The sequence below is a fragment of the Stenella coeruleoalba genome (assembly GCF_951394435.1).
Source record: "Stenella coeruleoalba genome assembly, chromosome: 2".
Classification (NCBI taxonomy): Eukaryota; Metazoa; Chordata; class Mammalia; order Artiodactyla; family Delphinidae; genus Stenella; species Stenella coeruleoalba.
In genome coordinates, this window is record NC_137147.1 from 93,538,976 (window position 1) to 93,564,655 (window position 25,680).

Consider the following 25,680-nt stretch of genomic DNA (forward strand, 5'->3'; position numbering starts at 1 on the left):
TAAGAAAAAAACATTTTTTTTAAAAAGAAAAAAAGGACGGATAGAACCCTAGGACAAATGGTGGAAGCAAAGCTATACAGACAAAATCTCACACAGAAGCATACACATACACACAAAAAGAGGATAAGGGGAAAAAATAATAAATCTTGCTCTCAAAGTCCACCTCCTCAATTTGGGATGATTCGTTGTCTATTCATATATTCCACAGATGCAGGGTACATCAAGTTGATTGTGGAGCTTTAATCCACTGCTTCTGAGGCTGCTGGGAGAGATTTCCCTTTCTCTTCTTTGTTCTCACAGCTCCCAGGGCTCAGCTTTGGATTTGGCCCGGCCTCTGCGTGTAGGTTGCCGGAGGGCGTCTGTTCTTCGCTCAGGCAGGACGGGGTTAAAGGAGCCACTGATTCAGGGCCTCCAGCTCACTCAGGCTGGGGGCAGGGAGGGGTACGGAGTGCGGGCGTGACATTGCACCAGCCTGAGGCGCACCGTGCGTTCTCCCGGGGAAGTTGTCCTTGGATCCCGGGACCCTGGCAGTGGCGAGGTGCACAGGCTTCCTGGAAGGGGGGTGTGAATAGTGACCTGTGCTCGCACACGGGCTTCTTGGTGGCGGCAGCAGCAGCCTTAGCGTATCATGCCCGTCTCTGGGGTCAGCGCTTTTAGCCGCGGTTCGCGCCCGTCTCTGGAGCTCCTTTAAGCAGCGCTCTTAATCTCCTCTCCTCGTGCAGCAGGAAACAAAGCGGGAAGAAAAAGTCTCTTGCCTCTTCGGCAGGTCCAGACTTTTCCCCGGACTCCCTCCCGGCTAGCCGTGGTGCACTAACCCCCTGCAGGCTGTGTTCACGCCGCCAACCCCAGTCCTCTCCCTGCACTCCGACCGAAACCGAGCCTCAGCTCCCAGCCCCACCCGCCCCGGCGGGTGAGCAGACAAGCCTCTCGGGCTGGTGAGTGCTGGTCGGCACCGATCCTCTGTGTGGGAATCTCCCCAATTTGACCTCCGCACCCCTGTTGCTGCGCTCTCCTGCGCGGCTCCGAAGCTTTCCCCCGCCACCACCCGCAGTCTCCACCCGCGAAGGGGCTTCCTAGTGTGTGGAAACCTTTCATCCTTCACAGCTCCCTCCCACTGGTGCAGGGCCCGTCCCTATTCTTTGTCTCTGTTTATTCTTTTTTCTTTTGCCCTACCCAGGTACGTGGGGACTTTCTTGCCTTTTGGGAGGTCTGAGGTCTTCTGCCAGTGTTCAGTAGGTGTTCTGTAGGAGTTGTTCCACGTGTAGATGTATTTCTGGTGTATCTGTGGGGAGGAAAGTGGTCGCCGCGTCTTACTCTTCCGCCATCTTCCTCTCGTCCTCTCAGTATTTTTATACATTATGAAATGGTCACCACTATGAGTCTAGTTACCGTCTATCACCGTACAAGTTATCACAATATTATTGGCTATGTTCCCTGTGCTGTACAGAACATCCCCATGACTTATTTTGTAACTGTAAGTTTGTACCTCTTAATCCTCTTTACCTATTTTGCCCATCCTCCCACTCCCCTCTCCTCTGGCAACCACTAGTTTGTTCTCTGTATCTGATCTATTTCTGTTTTGTTATGTTTGTTCTTTTATTTTATTTTTTTTAGATTCCATGTATAAGTGATATCGTATGGTATTTGTCTTTCTCTGTCTGAATTATTTCACTTAGCATAATTTTGAAGAATGAATTTAAGTTGGGCAAATAGAGAAGGGAAGAAGGACAAAACAGGCTAGAGATGAGCGGTGCTATGGCAGGGAGCAGGGAAGGAGAAGGTACCTCCCGGAAGCTGGAAGAAGGAATATAAGGTACAGTGTGGAATGGTGAGAGACAGGCCAGAGGGAATAGGCAGGGGTCAGATCATGGGGGGCCCTGTATGAACCATGCCAGCAAGTTTGTTTTTCACTTTGAAGGCAATAGGAAGCAACCGAAATATTTTAAGCAAGGGAGTGACATGATCAGATTTGTATGATAAACATATCACTGGGACTGAAGAGTCAAATATAGGTGCATTAACTAGCAGACTGGGAACAGGAAGAGCATTAGGGAAAGTGCTGCAGTAGTCTGGTTGAGGCATGATGGGGACCCAAATTAAGGCACAGGGCAGAGAGGAAGGAAGGGGTATAAGGAATATCAAGTGGGGAAAGGATTCGTATACACACACACACACACACACACACACACACACACACACACACATGCAATTGATTGATAAAATATTTTTTAAAACCTTGCCATCACTAATAAAGCAATAAAAAGTAAAATGGTATGCTGTTTCCTTCCATCAGCTTGATAAGGGTTTTTGTTTTGTTTGAGGGAATAAAGGAGCAGGAGACTTGGGGAATGTTTGGATGTGTTGAGTTTGAGGTCACTGTGGGCCTCCAGGTGGAGACCATTGGTAGTTGGCTCTGTGGGTCTAGAGCTCAAAAGAGAAGCCTAGGCTACAGACAGAGTTTGGGAGTCCTCCATGGTAGGTGGTGGTCAGAAGCTTTGGAAGTAGGTGAAGTCACCAAGAGAGAGTCTACAGAGAGGCTGTAAGGCAAAACCCAGGAGAATACTGGCCATCAAGGTGAACAGAGGTTGAAGAGCAGTTGAAGGAGGCTGAGAAGGAATGGTCAGAGAAATAAGAGGAAAACTAGAAGAAAGTAATGTCATGGAAGCCAAGGGAGGAAGGAGTGACAAGAAGGAGGGATTGATGAAGAGTGCCAAATGTTGCAGAGAGGTCAAACAAGACTGACCTTTAGGCTGAAAAGTATGTATTGTATTTAGCAAACAAGTCATCAGTGACTTCTTTTATTTCACTTAATGTTCATTATTTATTTCATCCCTCTCCCCCATTTCCTTTGTATTAATTAACTCAAGTTGCTGTTCAATTCTTTTATTTTCCTTGTTAGTTTGGGAGCTGTACTCTTCCATTCTACCAGCTGCCTCCTTTGTGTCACTCAGTCAGACCCATTATATGAAGATGTGTCCAACTATTTCCTCCAGATTCTCTATTCTCCTGCTGTTCTTCCTCCTCTGCAGGATGAAATCTTTAGAATGCATTCACTTCCCACTCTCACACAGCAACATGAGACCTGTGGAAAACTTTTACTTCCCCTCTTTCTTCTTCAGTACTTTTAGTTCCAGGTTTTTTCCCTTGAAATATGTCTCTTCTATTTTGAGCACTTCTCTTACACATTTCTAAATGGTCTTTTATTATCCATCCAAATATAACTAATTATATATTGTACAGATTCTTGCTCAACATTATTTGTTTTCTTTTCCATCCTCCCTCTATCCTGAAGCCTTTAAGCTGATTCATTTATTGTTTGGTTAGATCGTTTCTTAACATCTTTTTCTCTGATAAAAGATGTGGGTGACATGTCCTTTGAATCCTTGCATATCCTCAAATATATTCCTATCCCTCTGACAGGGGAGTAAGACCTTGCTACAGTATTCTCAGTATACAGGTTTTTTTTTTCTGGTAATCTTTGCATGATTCACTCCAGTCTTCTCTGCCTCAAGTGTTATAGATAAGAAAGTTGATGCCCCCATGATACTTCTTCCTCTGTAAGTAACTTGTACTTTCTTTCTGGAAGAGTATAGGTTTTCTTTTTATTCTCAGACCAGTAATTTACCAAGCTATGACTCATTTGTCTTGCCCACAACTTACTGAAACCTTCCAACCAGCAGACTCAGTCCTTTAATTTAGCTTGGAAATTTTACTTCCTATTACTTAAGTACTACCTCTTTTCCATCTACTTAATTTGTCTGCAGATCTTATCTTCTGGTTTCAGAAAGTCTTTTTATGCTCTACTGCAATCTTTACATCCTGATCTTATTTTTAAAGTTATCATTGTTCTCTACTATTGGTTTGGTTTCATGCAAGCCTCTTCTAAGTATTGCTCGTCCCTCTTATGGTAGTCTTTTCTTATGTCTGCTTTCTGGGCTCCGTTCCAGCTGCTAGGGTACCTTAAGAAGGAGCAGACCCACAAATGGTGGGTATTAGTCCCCTTATCAAGGCCACAGGAGGAAGACTCTCATTTCCCAGTTTTCTCACATCTCCTACTCTCAGGAACAAAGATAAACTCAGTGCACCTGTATGATTCCTCTCCCTCTCATCTAGCCAGGTCCCTTTGCCAGGATACCTACTGATGCCAGATACTGGTGCCTTCTTATGAACACAGAAGAAGGGGCAATTTAGAGATCAGGTGCTTACATGCCCAGCTTTAAGAAAGCAGGATGATTCCATTCAAGAAGTCATCTCAGAGTAATATCTGAGATGGATCCAGAGTAGGAAGACCTGGGCCCTCCTTCCCCCCACAAACACACCAATTCAGCAGCAATTCATGGACAGATTCTCTCAGTGAGAAATCCAGAAACCAACTGAAAGTCTCATGCACCCCGGGCAAACAGTAAGCCAGACTTGCTGAAGCTACTAGGGACACCCTTTTGCCAGAATTGCTACCCCCAGCACAGCTCTATATGATCAAGAAGAAAAACCTTAGCTCCCAGTTTCTCCTAGGAAGGAAAAGAGTTGTTTCACATGTCCAGTGCCCCAACTTTTCTGAGGGGGCTTCCCATAGAACTGGCTTCCATCTTGCCAGTCTTGGAGCTCTGATGTATCCAGCACAGTCTAACCACACAGAGGAGAACAGAGACAGCTATGTGGACTGGTAGATACCATGGCTTCTCCCCTCTACTCAGCACAGAGTGAACAAACAAAAGCCATAGCTGCCTGATTCTCCTTGGCAAGGGAAAGATTTCTTCAGGCTTCTAATACCACAACTTTCTGGGGGTTTCCTACAGGACTGGCATCTGACTTGCTTGTCTTGGAATGTTGATGTGACCTGGCAAAATCTAGCCACCTGGGGGCTAGTGAGAACAGAGAGAGATTTGGGCTGGCAGTCACCATAGTATCCTTTCATGTTTCAGCATAGAGCAAGCAGGTTCTTTTAAAAAACCCAGTTCCCAGATTCTCCCTGTGGAGGGAAGAAGTTGGACAGAGTGTCCAATGACCCTAGACACCTGGAGACTGCAAAGAACAAAAGAAATGGACTAGGTTAGCATGAAAGACTGAGAGGCCCTCAGAATTGCTGACCAGGCTGACTGGTGGGAGTCTCCTCCTGTACAAGGCCAGTCTGCTTTGTCTAGTGCACAGACACTAACACAGAAAGCCAAGGAAAAGGTGTGCCAAACAATGTAACAACATAAATCTCCAGAGAACTACCCTAATGAAATGGAATTATATGATCTATCTGACAGAGAATTAAAAATAACTGTCATAAAGGTACTCACTGGGGTCAAGAGAACAATGCATAAACAAAATTATAATTTTAACTAAGAGATAGAAAATGTTAAGAAAAGGACCAAACAGGAATCATGGAACTGAAGAACACAATAACTGAACTGAGAAATTTACTAGAGGAGCTCAGCAACTCACTAGATTAAATAGAAAAAAGGATCAGTGAACTCAAAGACAAGTCATTGAAAATAATTCAGTCAGAAGAGCAAAAAGAAAAACAGAATGAAAAAGAGTGTAGAAAGCTTTAGGGACTTATGGGACATTATTAAATAGACCAATAGATGCATTATGAGAATCCCAGAAGGATCAAAGAGAGAATGGACTAGAAAGCTTATTCAAAGAAATAATGGCTGAATACTTCCCAAATATGGGGAAGGAAATAGACATCCAGATCCAAGAAACCCAAAACACATCAAATAAGGTGAACCAAAAAAAAAAAAAAAACCCACAAAACCCCACATTAGGCACATTATAATCAAATTGTCAAAAGTCAAAGACAAAGAATTTTAAAAGCAGCAAGAGGAAAGCAACTTGTCACATACAAGTGAGCCACCATAAAACAACCAGTGATTTCTCAGCAGAAACTTTGCAGGCCAAAAGGGAATGGTATGATATATTCATAGTGCTCAAAGGAAAAAACTGCCACCAAAAATACTACACCTGGCAAAAACTGCCCTTCAGAAATGAAGATAAGGGACTTCCCTGGCCGTTCAGTGGTTAAGACTCCACGCTTCCGCTGCAGGGGGGTGTGGGTTCGATCCCTGGTCAGGGAACTAAGATCCTGCGTGCCGTATAGTGCAGCAAATAAAGAAAGAAAGAAAGAAAGAATTTCCGGACAAACAAAAGCTGAGGGAGTTCATCACCACTAGACCTCCTAATAATAAATGCTAAAGGGAAGTTCTTCAAATTGAAATAAAAGGGTACTAAAAACAACACAATAGTATAAGAAAGCATGAAAATCTTGGTAAAGGTAAATATATACACAAATGCAGAGTTCTGTATTACTGTAATGGTGGTGGGTAAATCATTTTTAATTCTCGTATATAAGTTAAAAAACAAAAGTACTAAAAATAACTATAACTAAAAAATATGTTAAAAGAGATACAACATGAATACATGTAAATTGTGACAACAGTAACATAAGGAGGGTCAGGAGAAGTTAAAGGGTGGAGTCTTTGTATGTGATTGAATTTAAGTTATCAGCTTAAAATAGATTGTTATAACTATGAGATATTTTATGTAAGCCTCAAAGTAACCGTAGACACAAAAATACCTAAAGTTACACAAAAGAAAAAGGAATCAAGGCCTATCAATACAAAAATAAAAATCAACAAAATACAAAGTAAGACAGCAAGAGAGGAAAAAGACAGGCAAAAGAATTACAAGATTAACAGAAAACAATTAACATAATGGTCATAGGAAATCCTTCCCTATAAATAATTACTTTAAATGTAAATGGATTAAACTCTTCAATCAAAAGACAAAGAGTGACTAGATGGATAAGAAAACAAGACCCAACTACATGCTGTCTGCAAGAAACTCAGTTTAGATTAAGGGCATACGTAGCTGAAAATGAAGAGATTGAAAAAGATATTCCATACAAATGGTAACCAAAAGAGAGTAAAAGTGGCTAAGCTTCTATCAGACAAAATAAACTTTAAGGCAAAAATTGTTACAAGAGACAAATAAGTATATAAGATAAAAGTGTCAATCTACCAGGAAGATATAACAATATATATACATATATACACACCCAACATCAGAGCACTTCAACATATAAGTAAACATCAACAGAACTGAAGGGGAAAATAGAAAGCAATAGAAAAATGGTAGAATATTTCAGTACCTCACTTTCAATAATGGATAGAACGTTCAGACAGAAGATTGATAAGAAAACATGGGACTTGAACAACACTATAGACCAAATGACCCTAACAGATATACACAGAACATTCTGCCCAACAGCAGAACACACATTCTTCTCAAGTACACATTGAACTTTCTCCAGGGTAGATCACATGTTAGGTCACAAAACAAGTCTTAACAAATTTAAGATTATTATCTTTTCTGACCACAATGGAATTAAACTAGAAATCAATACCAGAAGGAAAACTGGAAAATTCACAAATGTCTGGAAATTAAACAACACACTCTTAAACAACAATTAACTCAAAGAAGAGATCAAAAAGAAAATTAGAAAACTACCTCAAGACAAACAGAAACAAAATACAATATACTGAAACATACGGGATGTAGCAAAAAAAATACTAAGAGGAAATTTTATTGAGATAAATGCCTACACTATAAATGAAGGAAGATACCAAATAAAAACCTAACTTTACACCTCAAGAAAAACAATGAACAAACTAAGGCCAGAGTTAGTCAAAGAATGGAAATAAAGATTAGAGCAGAAATAAATAGAGTATAGAAAATCAACAGGAAAAAACAACAAAACTAAGAACTGGTTCTTTGAAATGATAAACCCTAAGCTAGACTAAGAACAAAAGAGAGAAGACTCAAATAAATAAAATCAGCAATGAAAGAGGAGACATTACCACCCATGCCACAGAAATAAAAGGATCAAAAGAGACTACTATGAATAATCATACACCAACAAATTGGATGACCTAGAAGAAATTGGTAAGTTTCTAGAAACATACACTCATGTATGTTTCATGAGACTGAATCATGAAGACAAGAATCAAGACTGAATCATGAAGACATAGAAAATATGAATAGACCTGTAACTCGTAGAGCGATTGAATGAGTAATCAAAAACCTCCCAAAAAAGTAAAGCCTAGGACCAGATGGCTTCACTGGTGAATTCTACCAAACATTTAAAGTAGTATTAATGCCAATCCTTCTCAAAGTCTTCCAAAAGATTTAAAAGGAGGGAGCATTTCCACACTCATTTTATGAGGCCAACATTACCCTGATAACAAAGGCAGATAAAGACACCGCAAAAAAAAAAAAAACAAAAAAAAAAACCTGCAGGTTAACCTCCATGATAAATATAGATGTAAAAATCCTCAACAAAATACTAGCAAATTGAATCCAACAGCACATTAAAAGAATCATAGACCATAACCAAATGGAATTTATCTCTGGGTTGCTAAAATCTTTCAGCAGATGGAAATTAATTAATGTGTGCCACCACATAACAGAATAAAGGAAAAAAAATCTCATGATTGTTGCAATAGATACAGAATAATATTTGACAGATTCAACATTCTTTCATGATAACAACCCCTCAACAAACTAAGAACAGCATAAAAGTACCTCCATATAATAAAGGTCATATACGAGAAGCCCACAGCTAACATCATACTCAATAGTGAAGAACTAAAGCTTTTCCTCTAAGATCAGAAACAAGGTAAGTATGCCTACATTCACCACTTTTAGTCAACATAGTACTGGAAGTCCTACCAGAGCAAATAGGTAAGAAAAGAAACAAAAGACATCCAAACTGGAAGGAAAGAAATAAAGTTGACCTTGTTTGCAGAAAACACAATTTTATAAATAGAAAACCCTAAAGACTCCATTAGAAACCGTTGGAATAAACAAATTCAGTAAAGATACAAAAATCAGTTGTGTTTCTATACACGAAGAGCAAACTATCTGAAAAGGAAATTAAGAGAACAGTCCCTTTACAATAGCACAAGATAATAAAATACTTAGGAATAAATTTAACTAAGGAAGTAAAAGACTTACATACTGAAAACTATAAAACTGGTGAAAGAAATCAAAGAAAATATACACAAATGGAAAGACAGTTTGTGATCACGGATTAGAAGACTTAATGTTGTTAAAATGTCCATAGTACCCAAAGTTATCTACAGATTCAATCCCTATCAAAATCCCAATGGCAGTTTTTTACAGAAATAGGATAAACAATTCTAAAATTCATATGGACCCACAAAAGACCATGAATAGCCAAATCAATCTTGAGAAAGAAGCACAAAGCTGGAGGCATCACACTTCCTGATTTCAACATATATTACAAAACTATAGTAGTCAAAACAGTATGGTACTGGCATGAAGACAGAAGTATAGACAATGAACCAGAATAGAGATCCCTGAAATAAATTCATGCATATACAATCAATTGATCTTTGACAAGTGTGCTGAGAAATACACAAAGGGAAAATTATAGTCTCTTCAACAAATGGTGTTGTGAAAACTGGATATATATATATATATAAAAGAATGAAATTGGACCCTTATATCATACACAAAAAGCAACTCAAAATTTATTAAAGACTTAAATGTAAGACCTGAAACTCTGTAACTTCTAGAAGAAAACATAGTGGAAATTCTTCATGATATTGGTCTTGGTAATGATTTCATGGATCTAACACAAAAAGCACAGGCAGCAGAAGCAAAATAGACAAGTGAGACTACATCCAACTAAAAAGCTTCTGCACAGCAAAAGAAACAATCAACAGAGTAAAAAGGCAACATATGGAATGGGAAAAAATATTTGCAAACCATATGTCTGATAAGGGGTTAATCTCCAAACTATATAAGGAACTCCTACAACTCCATAGCACAAAAACTAATAACCCGATTAAAGAAATGGGCTAACTACTTAAATAGACATTTCTCCAAATAATACAAACAGATGGCCAACAGGTACATGAAAAACTGCTCAGCATCACTAATCATCATGAAAATGCAAATCTAAACCATAATGAGATATCATTTCACACTGGCTATCATCAAAAAACCAAAAGTCAACAGTGTTGGTGAGAATGTAGAGAAACTGAAACCTTTGTACACTGTTGGTAGGATTGTAAAATGGTACAGCTGCTATGGTACAGTATGAAGTTTCCTCAAAAAGTTAAAAATAGGACTATCACATGATCCAGCAATCCCACTCTTGAGTATTCACCCAAAAGAATTGAAATCAGGATCTCAAGGAGATTTCTGCACTTCTGTGTTCATTGTAGCATTATTCACAATAGCCAAGATGTGGAAACAACCTAAATGTCCATCAACAGATGAATGGATAAAGAAAATGTGGTATATACATACAATGGAACATTATACAGCCTTTAAAAAAGAAAGAAATTCTGCAATATGAGACAACATGGATGAGCCTTGAGGACATTATGCTAAAAAGGCATTATGAAAAAAGTCATCATGAAAGACAAATACTACATGATTTCATTTATGTGAGGTATCTAAAATAGTCAAGTTCATAGAAACAAAGAGTGGAATGGTGGTTGCCAGAGACTGGGGATGAGCCAGGGAAGATGAAATAGAGAGTTACTAATCAAAGGATGTAATATTTTAGTTAAGCAAGATGAATACATCCTAGAGATCTGCTGTATAACATTGTACCTATAGTCAGCAATACTGTATCATATACTTAAAACTTTGTAAAGCAGGTAGAGCTCATGTTAAGTGTTTTTACCACGATAACATGTTTTGAAAGAAGGTAAAATGACACACAAGAATAATTCATTCCTAGTTGTTTTGTAAGATCGTGAAAAAAGAATGAGAGAGAGAGAGAAGGATGGGAGAGATAAAGCCCAGTATCACAGCTGTGCACATCTCTTAGAAAAAAAGAAAAAGAAGTCATCGCAGTCAGGCTCTGTAGTCTGATCTGCACTCCCCCTGGCTGGGGACAGTCCTCCAATGCCTGGCTTCAGTCCCCTGGCTCTGTAGATGTAGTGCCATCTTCTCCAGTCTTGATATTGGCAGGAATCCCTTTTGGTCCCTCCCACTTAGCGTCTGGAGAGATGAGGCATATATAATCTTGCTTGTCACTCTGGCTTCTGATCCCAGGAAGAAAAGGTCCTGGGCTCTCAGACTCCTACTTAACCTTTCTTTCAGGTTCACTGTTCATCTCTGAGATGCAGAGATGATGGTTCCACTACCTAGTCTCCAGGAAATCATATTCTGACATCATTGCTCTCTGTGAACCCTCCATAAAATGTTAGACTGGGGACTGGTTTCCTCTCCCTTGTGAAGCTCACACATTCTAGCATTCAGTGCTTACGCCGCCTTTGTTTTTAAGCCTTGGAGCCAAGTGCCACTCTAAGCCCTTTTCCATTTCATCAAATTGAATCCTTTCCCTGCCCTATTTTCCCCTACTTTCTGCCCATGATCTTGAGCATTCCTAACTGGCCAAAATTTGGGCCAAGAAGGTTCCCACTTTCAATGAAGAGGGCATGGATAAATGCTGGTGAGGTTACAACAGGATGATCTTGAGCAAGGCACTTAACCCCACCTGAGCCTTGCTTTTCCATCTGTGAAATGGTTGTAAGACTTACCCTGCTCACTTCACAGGCTTATTATGGGGTTCAAATGACATGAGAAAGTACTTTGGAAACTGAACTGCTCTACACATATAAAGCTTTGTTTTGTCCTTGCAAAAACAGCGGTTCAAGTTTCTTAAGTGGGGCTTTGCAGTATTATCTTACTTCCACGGATACAGCCATTTCAAAGCCAGTCTTGGAGCTCCTCTTCATATTTTTCCTTCAGCCTCTGAAAACAATCACTTTTTTTATTTACTGAAAGGCCATAACTCCAGATGAAAAAGAAGACTTTTCTCAACAGTCTGACAAGGTTACAATTAAGAGTCTACTAATGTTGGAATTTGGGGACCTGTCTGTCACTAATCAGGTGGAAATGTGGACATGGAGATGTGCCCATGTCCCCCTTCAAGGAAGGACTTGCTGCAGGGAGTGAGGTCAAGGTGTGCCTCAGCTTCAAGAGCCGCCTGGCCCAAGGCCACACCCTCCCCAGGGCAGCCCACATCTGCCCTGTGACCCAGAGAGAAGAGGGAGGAAGCCCAGTCATTCTGGCCTGACACAGGACACTGATGGGCAATGCTCAATCCAGAGCTTCCCAGTGGGCTGGCCAAGGCTTGGCAGAACTGCACTGAGTTGGACTTCTCCTTCTGCCCAATCCTACTTCCTCTTTCTTTCCTTCATAGGTGCTGATCCCTAATATATATCTTGCACCCCAAATTGTATCTCAGTATCTGCTTCAGGGAACCCAGTCTGTGACAATTGGCTACCATGTGCTAAAAGGGCAGGATGGGATGGGGGGGTATGTTTACTGTAAACAAAGGAAACAAAGCACAGAAAGGGTAGAGGGGAAATTTGAGATAGCACTGCTGTACAACCTTGGATAGCTCCATGTCCAACAATAATTGGGCTGCTCAAAGGCCTAAGAAACTCTAACTATGATAGGTGGAAATCTGTTACCTGATCAACTTAGACCAAAATCTCATAAGGGAAGCAATATCATCTAGCCTTATTCCTAACCCTAGGCATAACCTGATTTGGTGGTCTCAGCCTGAAGCACCAAAGGCTGACTTCTCAGAAAATGCAAATATCTGCTGGGTATTATATAAAAACCCCAGCTAGTATCAAGATTAGCCAAATCATCTCAATGTTAGTTGCAGTTATATTTTTCAACTACCTTTAAATGTACAGTGAAAGAGAAAGTGGCACTTTCTAGAACTCAATGTTTTCTTATTTCATTTGGAAAAGTGGGTTTAAAGGCTGAGATTTAGCCTGGTGCGGGTCAGAGATCATACATAGTTTCTGTAGTGACAGGAGCCACTGCAAACCCTGCAAGAAAAGGTAATCTTTGAAAACGAAACACTGCCATCTGTCATCCACCAAACCAACCCCCCCCACACACACACATACACTTAAAACCCCTCACTGGCTTCCCACTCCTCTAACAGTAAAGACCCCAGCCCTACAAAGTCCCACCCACAGAGACTGGCCCCTAACTCTGTCTCCAGCCTCATTTCACTCCCTCCCCTCCTTGCTTCCAGTGCTCTCCTGGAGCCACATTGGCCTTCTTAATGGTTCCTCAAATAAGCCATGGTACCTCCTGTTATAGGGCCTCACACATGCTCTCCCCTCTGCCTGCAACTCTCCCACCCAAACTGTTACCTAGTTAATGACGACTCACCTTTAGTTTCCAACTCAAGCACCATCAGTTCCTCTGGGAAGCCTTCCCTGGCACCACACTCCACGTCTAGGACAGGTACCTCAGTGATATAATCTCACAGAATCACACTCCTTTATTTCAGGGCATCCATCTCATCATCTCATTTAGAATTATACCCTCTCATCTGTGAGTACTTGGTTTATCTGTCTCCCCTCTTAGACTGTAGGCTTCAGGAAGGCAGGAATGGTGTCTGGGTTTGCTCTCTATCTTATTCCTAGTTCCTGGCACAGTTCCTGGCAGATAGTAAGCACTCGATTTGTTGAATAAGTGGATAAATGAATCGTTAAATGAATGAACAAACAAGGAAAATGAGAGAATTTCTAACTTTGGTTGGGTGGCTTGAAGTTTCTTGGGGTTAAAATGTAGAAATGGGGAGTTAAAACCAGAGGTGGTTGGGCGGAAGATAGACGTACATGCTAGCAATTATTAGAGAGACTTTCTCCCTAACCGGTGGCAAAGAGGAAGGGTGGGGCTGGGGAGGCAGCAAAGCACCATCAGAAGTCACAACATAGCTGCCAACCTTTGGACCAAAATACCCAAGTGCCAGGCCTTAAAGTAAATGAAAATTATTCACTTCACAATCAGGAGAAAATGCCATGGAATTGAAGTTGGAGCATATTCTTGAATTGGATTTTATTCTCCAGGGCCCTAAAGTTAACCAGCTGGAATCATTTTCTAAGGACCATTCTATTTAACCTTTGGAAACGAAGCATCTGCCTTTTAATGGAAAAACTACTTCTCACCGTAAAGATAGCACATGATGTTCTTGGCTTCTTTGGTCTCCAGAAAAGGAAACTCAGATATCTCCCCATGTCCTTGCTGTATCTTGAACCCCCTATATCAACAAAACAGGCCAGATTAATAGCTAACTTTATTTTTTAATAATAGGTAGAATGTACCAGCTCATCCAGAGAATACTAGACAGGGCAGCCTACACAGACATATCAGCCTCTCAAAAAGTCTCAGGAGGCTTAGGAAGCCACAGATTGAAGCGCCCCACATAACCAATCTCAAAGTCACTGTATTCAGACAAAAGGCCAAGTTTACCACCCACTCAAAGTTCTGTTCCTTAAAAAGCATTGACAATCAATTAATCAAATATTACTACTTTGCACAAGTCCATGCTGTGATGGACACAGTGAAGAGAGGTCCCTTCCTTAAGCATACTATAACCCAACTAAAGAACCAAGATCTGGAAGAACTAAGAAGTTGGTCAACAGCACAGGCACAGTATATGGATATCAGCAAGTTCAGACAGCCCATAGCCAACCACACTAAAGTCCATTGAACATCTTCTACTGCCTGTGGGCTCTGAACCAGAAAGGGTGGGGATGTGTGTGTCAGGCTACTTTCACTCTCCTGACCATTAGACAGGCAGCCTTCCAAGGAAGGTGGGGCCTGTTCTGTGGCATAAGCAGGGTTTCATTCTTAAGCCCTACCACCACTACACACACATCATTTAACATAGCCTTGCCCTCACCATACAGCCTTTCATTCGTTTGTTAATTTGCTCATTTAACAGGTAATTATTGAATGGCCATTTTAAGCGAGGGACTGTGCTGGTTGTTGGGGGGAGACAGGGTTAAACAGGATGTGACCCCTAACCTCAGGAGCTGTGTACTCTGTTGTTAATGGTGGGCATTGGTGACAGATGGTCTGGCAATAGAAACTGTATGAATGTTAGGCTAAAGAGAAGCTCAGGAGGCTCCATGGGACTCCAACTGCTTACACTGAAAAAGCTGCTTGTCTTGTTCATTTCTGTACCTCCAACACCCATTACTGTGCCCAGCACACGGTAGGAGCTCAGTAAGTTTTTAGTGACATAATGAAAATCTTACTGGGGTCGACCAACCTCCAACTCTGTCTCTCCATGGCTTCTCCCCATTGGTCCTAAGCCTGACAGTTGGCATCCTATGCCTAGATGAAAAGAGATGAGGGCACGTGGCAGTTCTTCCAATAGGTCATAATATGTTGGAGTTGGGAGGAACTGGACAACATTTTCTGTATCACCCCCATCCCCTCCCATACATCATGTCCCCATAGTTGAGGTCCTTCATGAACCACTTGGGCCTTCATGCTTTCCTGATTCCTCATCCTGGATGTTCTTTTAAGAATATGCAAGTTGGTCAATGTCCCAATTAAAACTCAGGAATCCAGACCTTGACACAGAACCTTGAAGCTCCAGCTGGCTCAGTGGCAGGGAGCCACCTCCTTCTCTGAGATAATGGGCTGTGGAAACCGCAATTTTGTCTTCTAGTTGTGGCTTCCCACACGACCAGGGCCTCCTGCAGGCCCTGGAGCCCCAGGGAGGCAGAGCCATTCTAGAGAAAGCTGAGAAAAATAGGGATGAAGAGGTCCTTGGAGGAGACTGAGAAGTGACCTCAGTCACTTGGGGGAGGGGGGGACAGTGGCCCTTGAGGCACAGCAAGCAAATGAGCTAACAGGAAATGGTGGGGGCTGTGAAGGGGTAGCCAGGAGGTATGAGGCAACTGCCCCCTCAAGTAAGACAGGCTAAGTAAGGTAAGGTCCAGCAGGGACCCAGAGTCCCAACCCTTCAGCCAGAAAGCACTTCAGAATCAGTCCAGAGTGGTCTTGGGACATGTCAAAGCCCCCCAGCTGGCTAGCAGCATGATAGGGTTTGAACCAGTTCTCCTGATTTCCACTCTGGAGTTTTTTTTCTCATCACCTTGCTACCTCCCAGATATGGGTCTCATGGGAGAGTTCTTGGCCTGTCACATCCTGAATAATCTCCCTTCACAGATGATTCCTGCTTGTCATGCAGGGCTGGGCTTTTCTGGATGGGTGGCTTTTTTAACCCTCCATTGCCAGCTGTTGCCCTGTCTCTAGCCATTCCCTTCCTAGGAAAGATCGAGTGGGGTCTTCAGTGGCCACATGAGGCCTTATGACCCTGGGGAGGAATGATAGGCAGCATGGGACCCAGCCCAGCAGCAGACCTCCCAGGGACAGTGGGCACATGCCTTGGCATCTGGGCATGCTGATCCTTTTCTCCAGAGAGGGCAGTGTGGGGGGAGGAGGGGGTGGAATCCAGCGACTTCTCAGGCCATAAGAATTCCTGCTCTCCCCCTCAGTCTGACCCTCGTTCTGCCCGTCTGGGCCACGGCAATGCCCACGCGCAGGGCAGCGGGGGAAAAGGAAGGAGAGACGGGTTTGCTAGTTTGCTTGGCCGGGCACCAGGAGCGTGAGCCCTGCCCCCCTCCGCGGACTGTCTCCACTCGCTCCTCTCCCCCTCTCCGCCTGCCTGTCCCTCCGGGCTGCTCGGGCGCCACCACTACTGTCCCCAACCCGCCCCGCCAGCCAGGCCAAAGGGCGGCGTGACTCACGGCGCTGCCACCAGCCCACAGCTTGCCCACAGCGTATAAAGGCTGCGGGGGTTGAAAGGTGGCAGAGCCTTGCCCGACCTGGCCCGAGGCGCACAGAGTATGGCCGGAGGCGCGGAGCGAGGCCGCGGGGACGCGGGCTGGGGGCTGCGCGGCGCCCTGGCCGCCGTGGCCCTGCTCTCGGCGCTCAATGCTGTGGGCACGGTGTTCGCGCTGTGCCAGTGGCGCGGGCTGAGCGCGGCGCTGCGAGCGCTGGAGGCGCAGCGTGGCCGGGAGCAGCGCGAGGACAGCGCCCTGCGCGCCTTCCTGGCGGAGCTGAGTCACGCACCTCGCCGGGCGCCCGCGCCACCGCCAGATCCTGTGAGCGCCGCGCGCAACAAGCGCAGCCACGGCGGGGAGCCGGCGCAGCACATCCGCGCCGAGAGCCACGACATGCTGTTGATGATGACCTACTCCATGGTGCCGGTAGGCGGGGTCTCAGCTCCCCTTGACGCCCCCGCCGGGGTGAGCGGCGTACAGTGTGGGGAGAGAGCCCTAGACGCCCTCTCCTCCCCCGGCCAGACGGCAAGGTGCCGTGGGGAGAGGTCCTGGGTGTGAGCCCTCTGGGGAAGTCACCTTGGCAAGCACCTTAACCCTCTGGGGTCAGTTTCTTCATTGTTAAATGGGGGAGGGAGTGAAGGGGTAAGTCTTCCACCTCTGACGTCGTTCAGTCTGCAGATAAATGAGCGGAGTAGGCAGTGTTTTTAAGAGCCTGCTTCCTAACTTTGGACATAAGTTTTCACCTTCTGGTGTGCCAGGAGCCACAGCAGCCCCGGGCTGTGCCTGTGCAATTCGTAGGGGCCCCCTGAGAGCACGGAGGTAGCATTTCTGAGAGAGCGCAGGCTTCTTCAATAAAGGGATTCTTTCCCTGGCATGATCTAGTGGTCTGGCGTTTAACCTGGCCTCGGCTCATCAGCACAAGACTGCCGACCTAATAGTCTCTGTTTAAGTGAAACAATCAGCCCTAGTTTTACCAACCCCGGGACCTTTCTACGGAGAAACTTAATCTTGTGTCTAAAATGCTTAAAAATAGTGGAAATCAACATAGCGCAATTTTCTTAAAACGCAATGTCAAAGCTGAGGTTCATCATATGGGCTCTAAAAAGTCTATGGAACTTCAGAAAATGTCAGCGTGTGCTCTCGCAGGCGCGTGCATCTAGGGAGAGTCCATAGCTTTTCGTTAGATTTTCAAAGGGGCTCCATTGCACTACCCCCAGAAGGTTTAAGAAACACTGCTGTTAAAAAAAGTATTTAAAGCAAAGCCTCAGAAATCTGTTTTCTAGTGTTAACTTTCTTTGCTTTTGCTGATTTTAACTCAGTAATTATACATTTAGATCACATTGCAGTTCCCCATTTCATTTCATTATCCGTTACAACCACTATGGTCTTATTTCACTTTAAAATTACAAAGATTTCAGTTCTGTCACCTCAAGTCAAGTGTGAGCCATATTTTGGAATCCTAGGTATTTGAAGATAAATCCACTTAAACCTGTTATAGAAGTTTAAAAATATCTTACATGAGCTGAAGTGCTTTTAAAACTACATGGAGGACTTCCCTGGTGGCCCAGTGGTTGGGAGTCCGCCTGCCAATGCGAGGGGGGAGGGGGGAGGGGAGGAGGAGGGTGGGGGAAGAGTTCGTGTCCTGATCCGGCAGGATCCCACATGCGGCATAGCGGCTGGGCCCCTGCACCACGGCTGCTGAGCCTGCGCTCTGGAGCCCCTGCGTGAGCCACAACTAGTGAGCCTGGGAGCCACAACTGCTGAGGCCTGCGCGCCTGGAGCCCATGCTCTGAGGCAGGAGGGGACCCTGCAATGAGGGGCCCGAGCACCGCGGCTGAGAGTGGCCCCGGCTCGCCGCGGCTGGAGAGGGCCCGTGGGCAGCGGCAGGGACCCAACGCACCCAAAAATCAATCAATCAATCAAGGAGTATTTTATATAAAAAAGATAAAGTAAAACTACATGGAAGTACTACACACTTCAAACACATCTTTTGAGAAAGATCACATTTTCCATTCCTGGATTCAGTTTTTACCCACGTTATCATTTAGAAATCTGGGCCCAAGCAAAAATTTCGAAAAAAAGAACTCTGTAAAACAAAGAGATCTCCTTAAGAGAATTCACTCTTTCTTGGCTCTCCACCACGCATTTTGAGGGGTTTTTGAAATCATCTGAGAAGGATGCATCTGAACATCAACATTTTATATTTTTAATCCTGCCTTTAAGGTAGAGGCTTATGTATCCAAATTGCATCCTGTTCGGTCGCTAACCCAAGAGAACGCAGAGACTCATTTCTGTGTCAATATGAAAGCTGATTTAACTACCACCACCTGCTCTGTTGCAAGTCAGGAGAAACATTACATTTGTCAGGCTGAGAAGCACTTGTAGATTATCCCCAACTCATCTTCCACTTGCAATGGGTGTGCTTTGACCTTTTGGAGTCACTGAGGGACTTTCTATGCAGGCCAGGAGAAAGCCACTATCATATTCCTCTTGGGAGTAGTTCTCAAACAGTAGGCTTAGGGATCACCTGGGAACATATTAAAAATGCAGATTTCAGGGCCCCACCCTCAGATTTGTAGAATTATAATCTCCAGAATTGGCTTCCTTCCTGATCCCCATTTCCCCCACCTTCCCAACCCCTTGATGAGTTTCATACAGGTGGTCTAGGTGCCACACTTTGAGAAAAGCTCCTCTAGCCCATGGCTTCTTTAATGCGCATGTGAATATTTTGGGGATCTTGTTAAAATACAGATTCTGATTCAGAAGGTCTAAGTTGGGGCCTGAGCTTCTGCGTTTGTAGCAAGTTCCCGCTGACATCAGTGCTGCTGGTCTGAGAAAAACACTTTGAATAACACCGTTCCAGAGCAGTGGTTGCACATTGAAATCATATGGGGAGTTTAAACATGACTGACACCTAGGCCCCACCTCCCAGAGATTCTGAATTAATTGATAGGGGTGGTGCCCACTCACCAACACAAAGGACCTTGGCATGCCTTCCTGATGACGGTCAGCTGTGTTAAGCATCGCACGCTCATCAGTTCTCCCTTGAGGCCTCTACTTTGGGCAGAGGAACCAACTTAATTGGTGAAAAGCCCTTTACATACTTTATTTTAGCAACACTCTCACCATTCACCTTTGCAGATTTTTCTCATTTTTACTCTCTGTTTTTCTCAGAACAGAGCATTATTCACATGAGGAAACAATTTTTAAGAACTTTCTCAGGGCACCTTGAGTAGAAAAGCTGCTAAGAGAACTATTTAGTGTACAGCATGGAGTTCAATGTGCTCACTTTTGAAGGTTGAAGTCTACACTTTCCCTTGCCCTTTTATATAGCACCAGTAGGTCTTGAATGAGGGTGAAATCAGAAGCCCCATGTCCTTAGAGATCTAGGAACAAAGAAGTAAGCTGTATGCAGACTAATTTCAGCATTTCAAAAAGTCTTCCAAAAAAGTCTTCTTAAGCCAACTGACACTTCTAAGTTCTGTGCTTTTGGCTGAAAGTACATCAACTCAGCGTGGTCATTCTGGTTAGCACAGTCTGACCGGAAACTGATTGGCAGCTGTAAATGACTTTGTTGAAAGGGCAACATAACTAATTATTACTTAAGTACAGTTAGTTTGGTACGGCCAAACACATTAAATCTTTAAAAGTAAGTGGCTACTTTGGAGAAAAGTAATAAAAGGGGCCCTGGGTACCAGTGAGTAATGGAACCCATCTGCCAGGAACTCCTGCAGGAGATGCTGCTTCTGTTTAGTCTCCACTCCCTCACCACCCCTCTTCTCCCTCTTCCTCTCATCAGTTGCTCTTTCTCACCCATTCTTCAGATCTCACTCTTATTGATGTTCTGGTAGCTTTATCATCCTCCCTGAAATCTTAGGTCGAGCACCCAAGAAAGTTTCACTTCTCACAATGTGCACCTTAACAAGCTTTAAATAGATCAAAGATTTACATTTAAAAAATGAAACTCTAAAATTGCTAGAAGAAAATATGAGTAAATTCATTTTTAATTTTGGAATGGGGAATACCTTTCTTTCAAACTATAACTCAAAAGCCTGAAGCAAACAATGAAATAAGTAAATTTAACCACATTTAAAAGGCACACACAACAACAAAACTGCATCACAAACAATAAAAACAGATGCATACACCATAAACAGAGGCAAAAGATAAATGACAAACTGGAAAGAAATATTTGCAGCTCATATCATAGGTACAGGGCTACTCTTCTGAATATATATAGCAGTTCTAGAAGTTGATTTAAAAAGATAAGAATTTAATAGGGAAATCTGCAACAGAAATAGGAATTCAGTAGGAGTATGGAACAGATAGTTCTCAGGAAAAGAAATACAAATTTCTCTTAAAAACACAGGAAAAGAACTCTTGATTCAAAAATGCAAATTACAACTGCTCTGAAATATAATTTTTACCTGTCAGAATGGCAACTGCAAAGGTTTGTCGACATATTCTGTTGGGGAAACTGAAGGGAAACAGACATGCTCTTGCATTGCTGTTTGGAGTGCAAAATGCTACAACCCATATGGAAGCCAATTTGGCAATACCTTTGGATTACAAACCCATTTACCCTCTGACCCAGTAATCTTGCTTGTGGGAATTTATCCTGCACAACAGACTTTATCACCTCTGAAATGACGTATGCACATGGTTATTCATTGCAGAATATTTGTAAAAAGAGAAGACTATTAACCTGTGTCCACTACAGGACTAGTTAAATAAACTGACCTATACATCCACTGGGATACGAGGTAGCTGTAAAACAAGAATAAGTAAATTCTCTGTGTTCTGCTATGGGAACAATCCCCAGGATATATTTTAAGTGACAAAAGTGTAAGGAAGAAGGGGGAAAAAATAAATGAAATTAACAAAAGTATTTACTTAGGGAGGGTGGGGATGAGGTGGGAATGAGCCTTTCACTGCATAGCTTTGTGCATCATTTTGACTTTTGAACCATGTGATTGTGTTACTCTTATCGTGAGTGAAAAGGCCATAAGCACAAGGTTGCATGGCAGCTGCCCCTGGGCTGGGGGCCATAGGGCATGGTAGGGACTGCTCCAGCCCACGGTTCATGTGCTGTGTCTATAGGGGAGGCTTTTGCTGTGGCTGCTGTATGAGAACGAGAGCCCAGTGTGCCTGATCTTTTAATTTTGTCAAGAAAAGTAAAAAATCTGACATTTTATGTGAAATCTCTTGGCTTTGAAGTATTGACAAAAATTCCCTCAAAATGTTTTTGAATTGACTGGCAGTGTGTTGGGCAAACAACACTCACATTGTTAGGGGCCATGTTAGGACTTCCAAGCTTAGTTTGCAGCAGGCTCACCTCATAATAATGAGTAGTTTTGAACAAAAATGGCTTTATTTAGTTCCTGCACAACCTCCACCCCCACCACTGATTTCCCAGCCTGGTTCTGAAAGGATAGTGGTATCTAGACCATTGTTATCATTATTGGTGGTTAAATGGAGATGGTTTTTTGCATTCAGTTTGGTTTGGTTTGTTTCATTTTGTTTTGTTTCTGGCTGTCTCTAAACATTAACTCCACCTTCAGAGGATGGAGATTTCCTGTCACTATGGCTTTTCACAAACATGTGTTCTGAAGGTCATTCTCAAGGAGGAGATTCCAGCTATGTTAAGCAGTAATGCATTATAGCAAACAGAACTTTTCATGATGATTGCTATGAGGTACACTTATATGGATCTATGCATTATCTTGTTTACAGGGGACAAAAATTACATTACCTGTAGTTACAACTTCTGCTTGTATGGATGCTATATTTCCTTGAAGGAAAGGAAGGTAACCCCTGCCTTTCCCACTCGAACTGGGTCACTTCCAGGGTGTAAAAGCTGAGGATTTAGACCAGGGGTTAACAAACTATGGCCTAAGGTCAAATCAAGGCTGCTACTTGTTTTTGTGCAGCCCATGACTTAAGAATGATTTTTAAATTTATAAATGGATAGGAAAAAAAAATAAAAAGAGGAATAATATTTCACGACACCTGAACATTATATGAAATTCAGGTTTCAGTAACCATAAATACAGTTTTACTGGAATACATCCATGCCCACTTGTTTATGTACTGTCTGTGGCTGCTTGACACATGACAACCGGAGAACTGAGTAGTTGTGCCAGAGACCATACGGCCCACGAAGCCTAATATATTTTCTGTCTTGTCCTTTGCAGAAAACTTTGCCAACCTCTCATTTAGACAGTGGTCCATGGGAACGGAGGGGTGCTAGGGATGGTTCCTTTGGAGAGCTAATTTAGTAAAATCAGGGTTCTTCCAGCATAGGGTTAACCCTGGAGTTTAAGACCTCCCACAAGGAAACAGAGCCCAGGACAGAGCTGCCCTGAGACTGTGGTTTCACTCTAGAGGGAGGCTGTGGGGCTGAACCAGCCCTTAAGCCTTTGCTCCCCATAAGCTGACTTCCCAAGTCAAGAGCAGTCAGTGTTAGGACAGCTTTTAGCCACCCATTTAACCCCATATCTAGGCCTTGTTTCACACCCCATCTATTCTCTTCAGTTGAAGGGGAGAAACATATACCCCATTAGGTCCTGTCACATGAAGTGGACCCTAATGAGAGCTCAGAGGCCTGATAGAGCAGAACAAAAAAAGACTGGGCAGCCAAAATAATAACCCACACGGAGAGACTGGGAGGTGGGTTTCTGTGGCCTTCCTCATAGCAGCATGTGCACGTGGGCACTTGGGATGTCACACCTGACACTGTGGGGTTAATTTGCATGTTAGAAGCCATTTCCAGGTATCAAGGGTAAGAGAGAATTTGAAGCTACATCTCTGCTAAGACTGTGTCTGGTATTGGTACTGTGAACACACCCATAAACTTCACTCACGTATCAGGTCATGATGGTATGTGAGGAAGACAGGAGAGAGTTGGCCCCTTAGCTACATCCTTCAGACACTTTCTTCATTGACACATATTTTGCACACATGAAAATAAAGCATTCAGTGTAGATGTACAGTTGTCATGATTCTCTAAGGATTTATGTGAGAAACAAATGGGTCAAGACTGAGCATCTGGACCCGTATGGACAGGGAAGTTGTGTTGACCACATGAAAGGCATTAAACCATTTGGACCTGCTCTCAGGTCCTGTGGCTATTCAAAAGTTCTTAGCTTCTTTCTAGCCAAAGCAGCAGAGGTGAGGGCAACAGGAACAAGCCTGCTGAGCCTTTACAGCCTGAGCAGGATGGACCTGCTTGGGCCTGGTGAATTGTCCACTCTCATCTTTTTCTGCTGTTTCCCTGCCTTTCCTTCAACCTTCACTGCCACTGTGCCAAGGATAAAATGAACTCAAAGTCATGGTCCCCCCCTGGAAAAGTGCCACTCCACTCTGGGGAGACAGCAGAATCCCTCAGACCTGCCTGTCATTTTGTACCACTGCCCACTAGATGACAGGCGAGATCCTTGGGCGGAGAGCCCTGTCTGGGTGAGTTGCAAAACAACTGCTCAGATCACGGGTCTTCCAATGCCAAGGGGCTGTTCATCCTCTGTAAAGCCCATGTCTCAGGATCCATCTTTGGCTGTTCCAAGCTCACCTCCACATGGTGCTACTGCCACCTTCAGCCATTGTGTTCCTGCCCTTAACTTGAGAGGCCTGGGATTCCTTCTTCACAGTCAGGTTTGCAGCCCAATTCTCTCTCCCTGATGCTTCCCTGAGGTATGTTGTGGCAGTCGTCTGACGCACGAGTCAGACGGATTCTCATCCCGGGCCCACAGCTTGGTAGCTGTGTGACCTTGGGCAAGTCTTTTAATTTCCCCAATCCTCAGTTTCCTCCTCTGTAAGATTAAGATAATAGTATGCACCTCATAGGGCTGTTAGGAGGTTTAAGGGAAATAATGTAGGTAAAGGACAGTGCCTGGTATAGTCAGATTTCCAGTAAGTGTTCATTGTTGCTGTTACTGAGATTAACCACTATGACTTTATCATGCAGCCCTCCTTGTCCAAAGCCCTCAGTATCTTGTTTCTGGGTTTACTCTTCATCTCCACTTTCTTCAGAATGCCAAGTTGTCTGATCATATGTGCTTTTATCAGCTGCTGTTTCGGGATCATATTTGGCCTTTTGAAGCCTAGGGTGGCATCACACCAACCTAAATCATCTTGTCATTGAAAACAAAACAGAATTAGCCTTGATATGGGAACAAGCCTTCTTCAACAGTTCAGGCTTTCCTGGGGCCTCACCCCTTCTTCATGGCCACTGATGACGAGGTTTGACACCCACTAGAAGAGAGTCACATTCACCCCATTTCTGACTGGCATAGCTGTTGTTAACTCCTGCTGATTCCTGTTGGTGGCAGTCCTGAAAAAAGTTTTGGGTGCTTTCATTTGGAAAATTGACAAAATGTGAGTGGAAGGTAGAGCAAAAAACTTCTAAGAAAGGAGAACAATTTACTTCTTAGGGGTCTCATGTTCTCTAGGATATAGGTACCTATGTGAGAACTATCAAAATAGTCTTTATATCTGATAAAACATACTTATCTGGAAAAAAAGACATTTAAAAAAAAATCTACATTATTCAAACTCTCCTTCCCTCCCTCCCCCCGCACCAGAAAAAATCCTTCGCCAAATCTAGTTGACATTCAAGCTTCATTTACATGCATTTTATCTACAGACTAAAGGTCATGTTGTGTAAAACAAGAAGATGATTTTAGGTTGTAATTCTTCTACAAAGGGAGCATTTTTCAGCCCATCAGTTGCTTTTTTTTTTATGTAGCTCTTTGGGTTTTAATAGCTCTATATTTTAAGTAGATATAATTTACTTCTAGTCTGACTAAAGTTGAGACACAATTTTCTTTACTGAAAGGTAGAGTTAAAACAACAAGGCCAACTAAAGATCACTTAAAATGCAATTTGTTCTGAACACAATAGGTAGAAAAACCCCTTCATCTTGCCACTCAGAAAGTTTCTTGTGCTTATCAAAGTGCTGGGAACTTTGGAGATCCTGCATTGGCTGTATGTAAAAACTGAGAAGGACTTGGAAATGCATTTTGGATAACTGTACCCA

The 25,680-nt window shown here is 43.2% G+C and overlaps 1 protein-coding gene across 4 annotated transcripts in view; it reads left to right on the top strand.

The window, feature by feature from the left end:
• The window catches only part of GLDN (gliomedin), a 111,782-nt gene that overhangs the window by 28,437 nt on the left and 57,665 nt on the right, over nucleotides 1–25,680 (top strand). The window contains exon 1 of one of the 4 annotated variants that reach the window (XM_079914527.1): nucleotides 16,425–17,072. The exons of the other annotated variants lie outside the window; for them this stretch is intronic. Within the exon in view, the coding sequence (XP_079770653.1) occupies nucleotides 16,710–17,072 (363 nt within the window). The 5' untranslated portion in view covers nucleotides 16,425–16,709. Of the gene's footprint in view, nucleotides 1–16,424; nucleotides 17,073–25,680 lie in introns of those variants that run through there. 4 annotated transcript variants of the gene reach the window in all.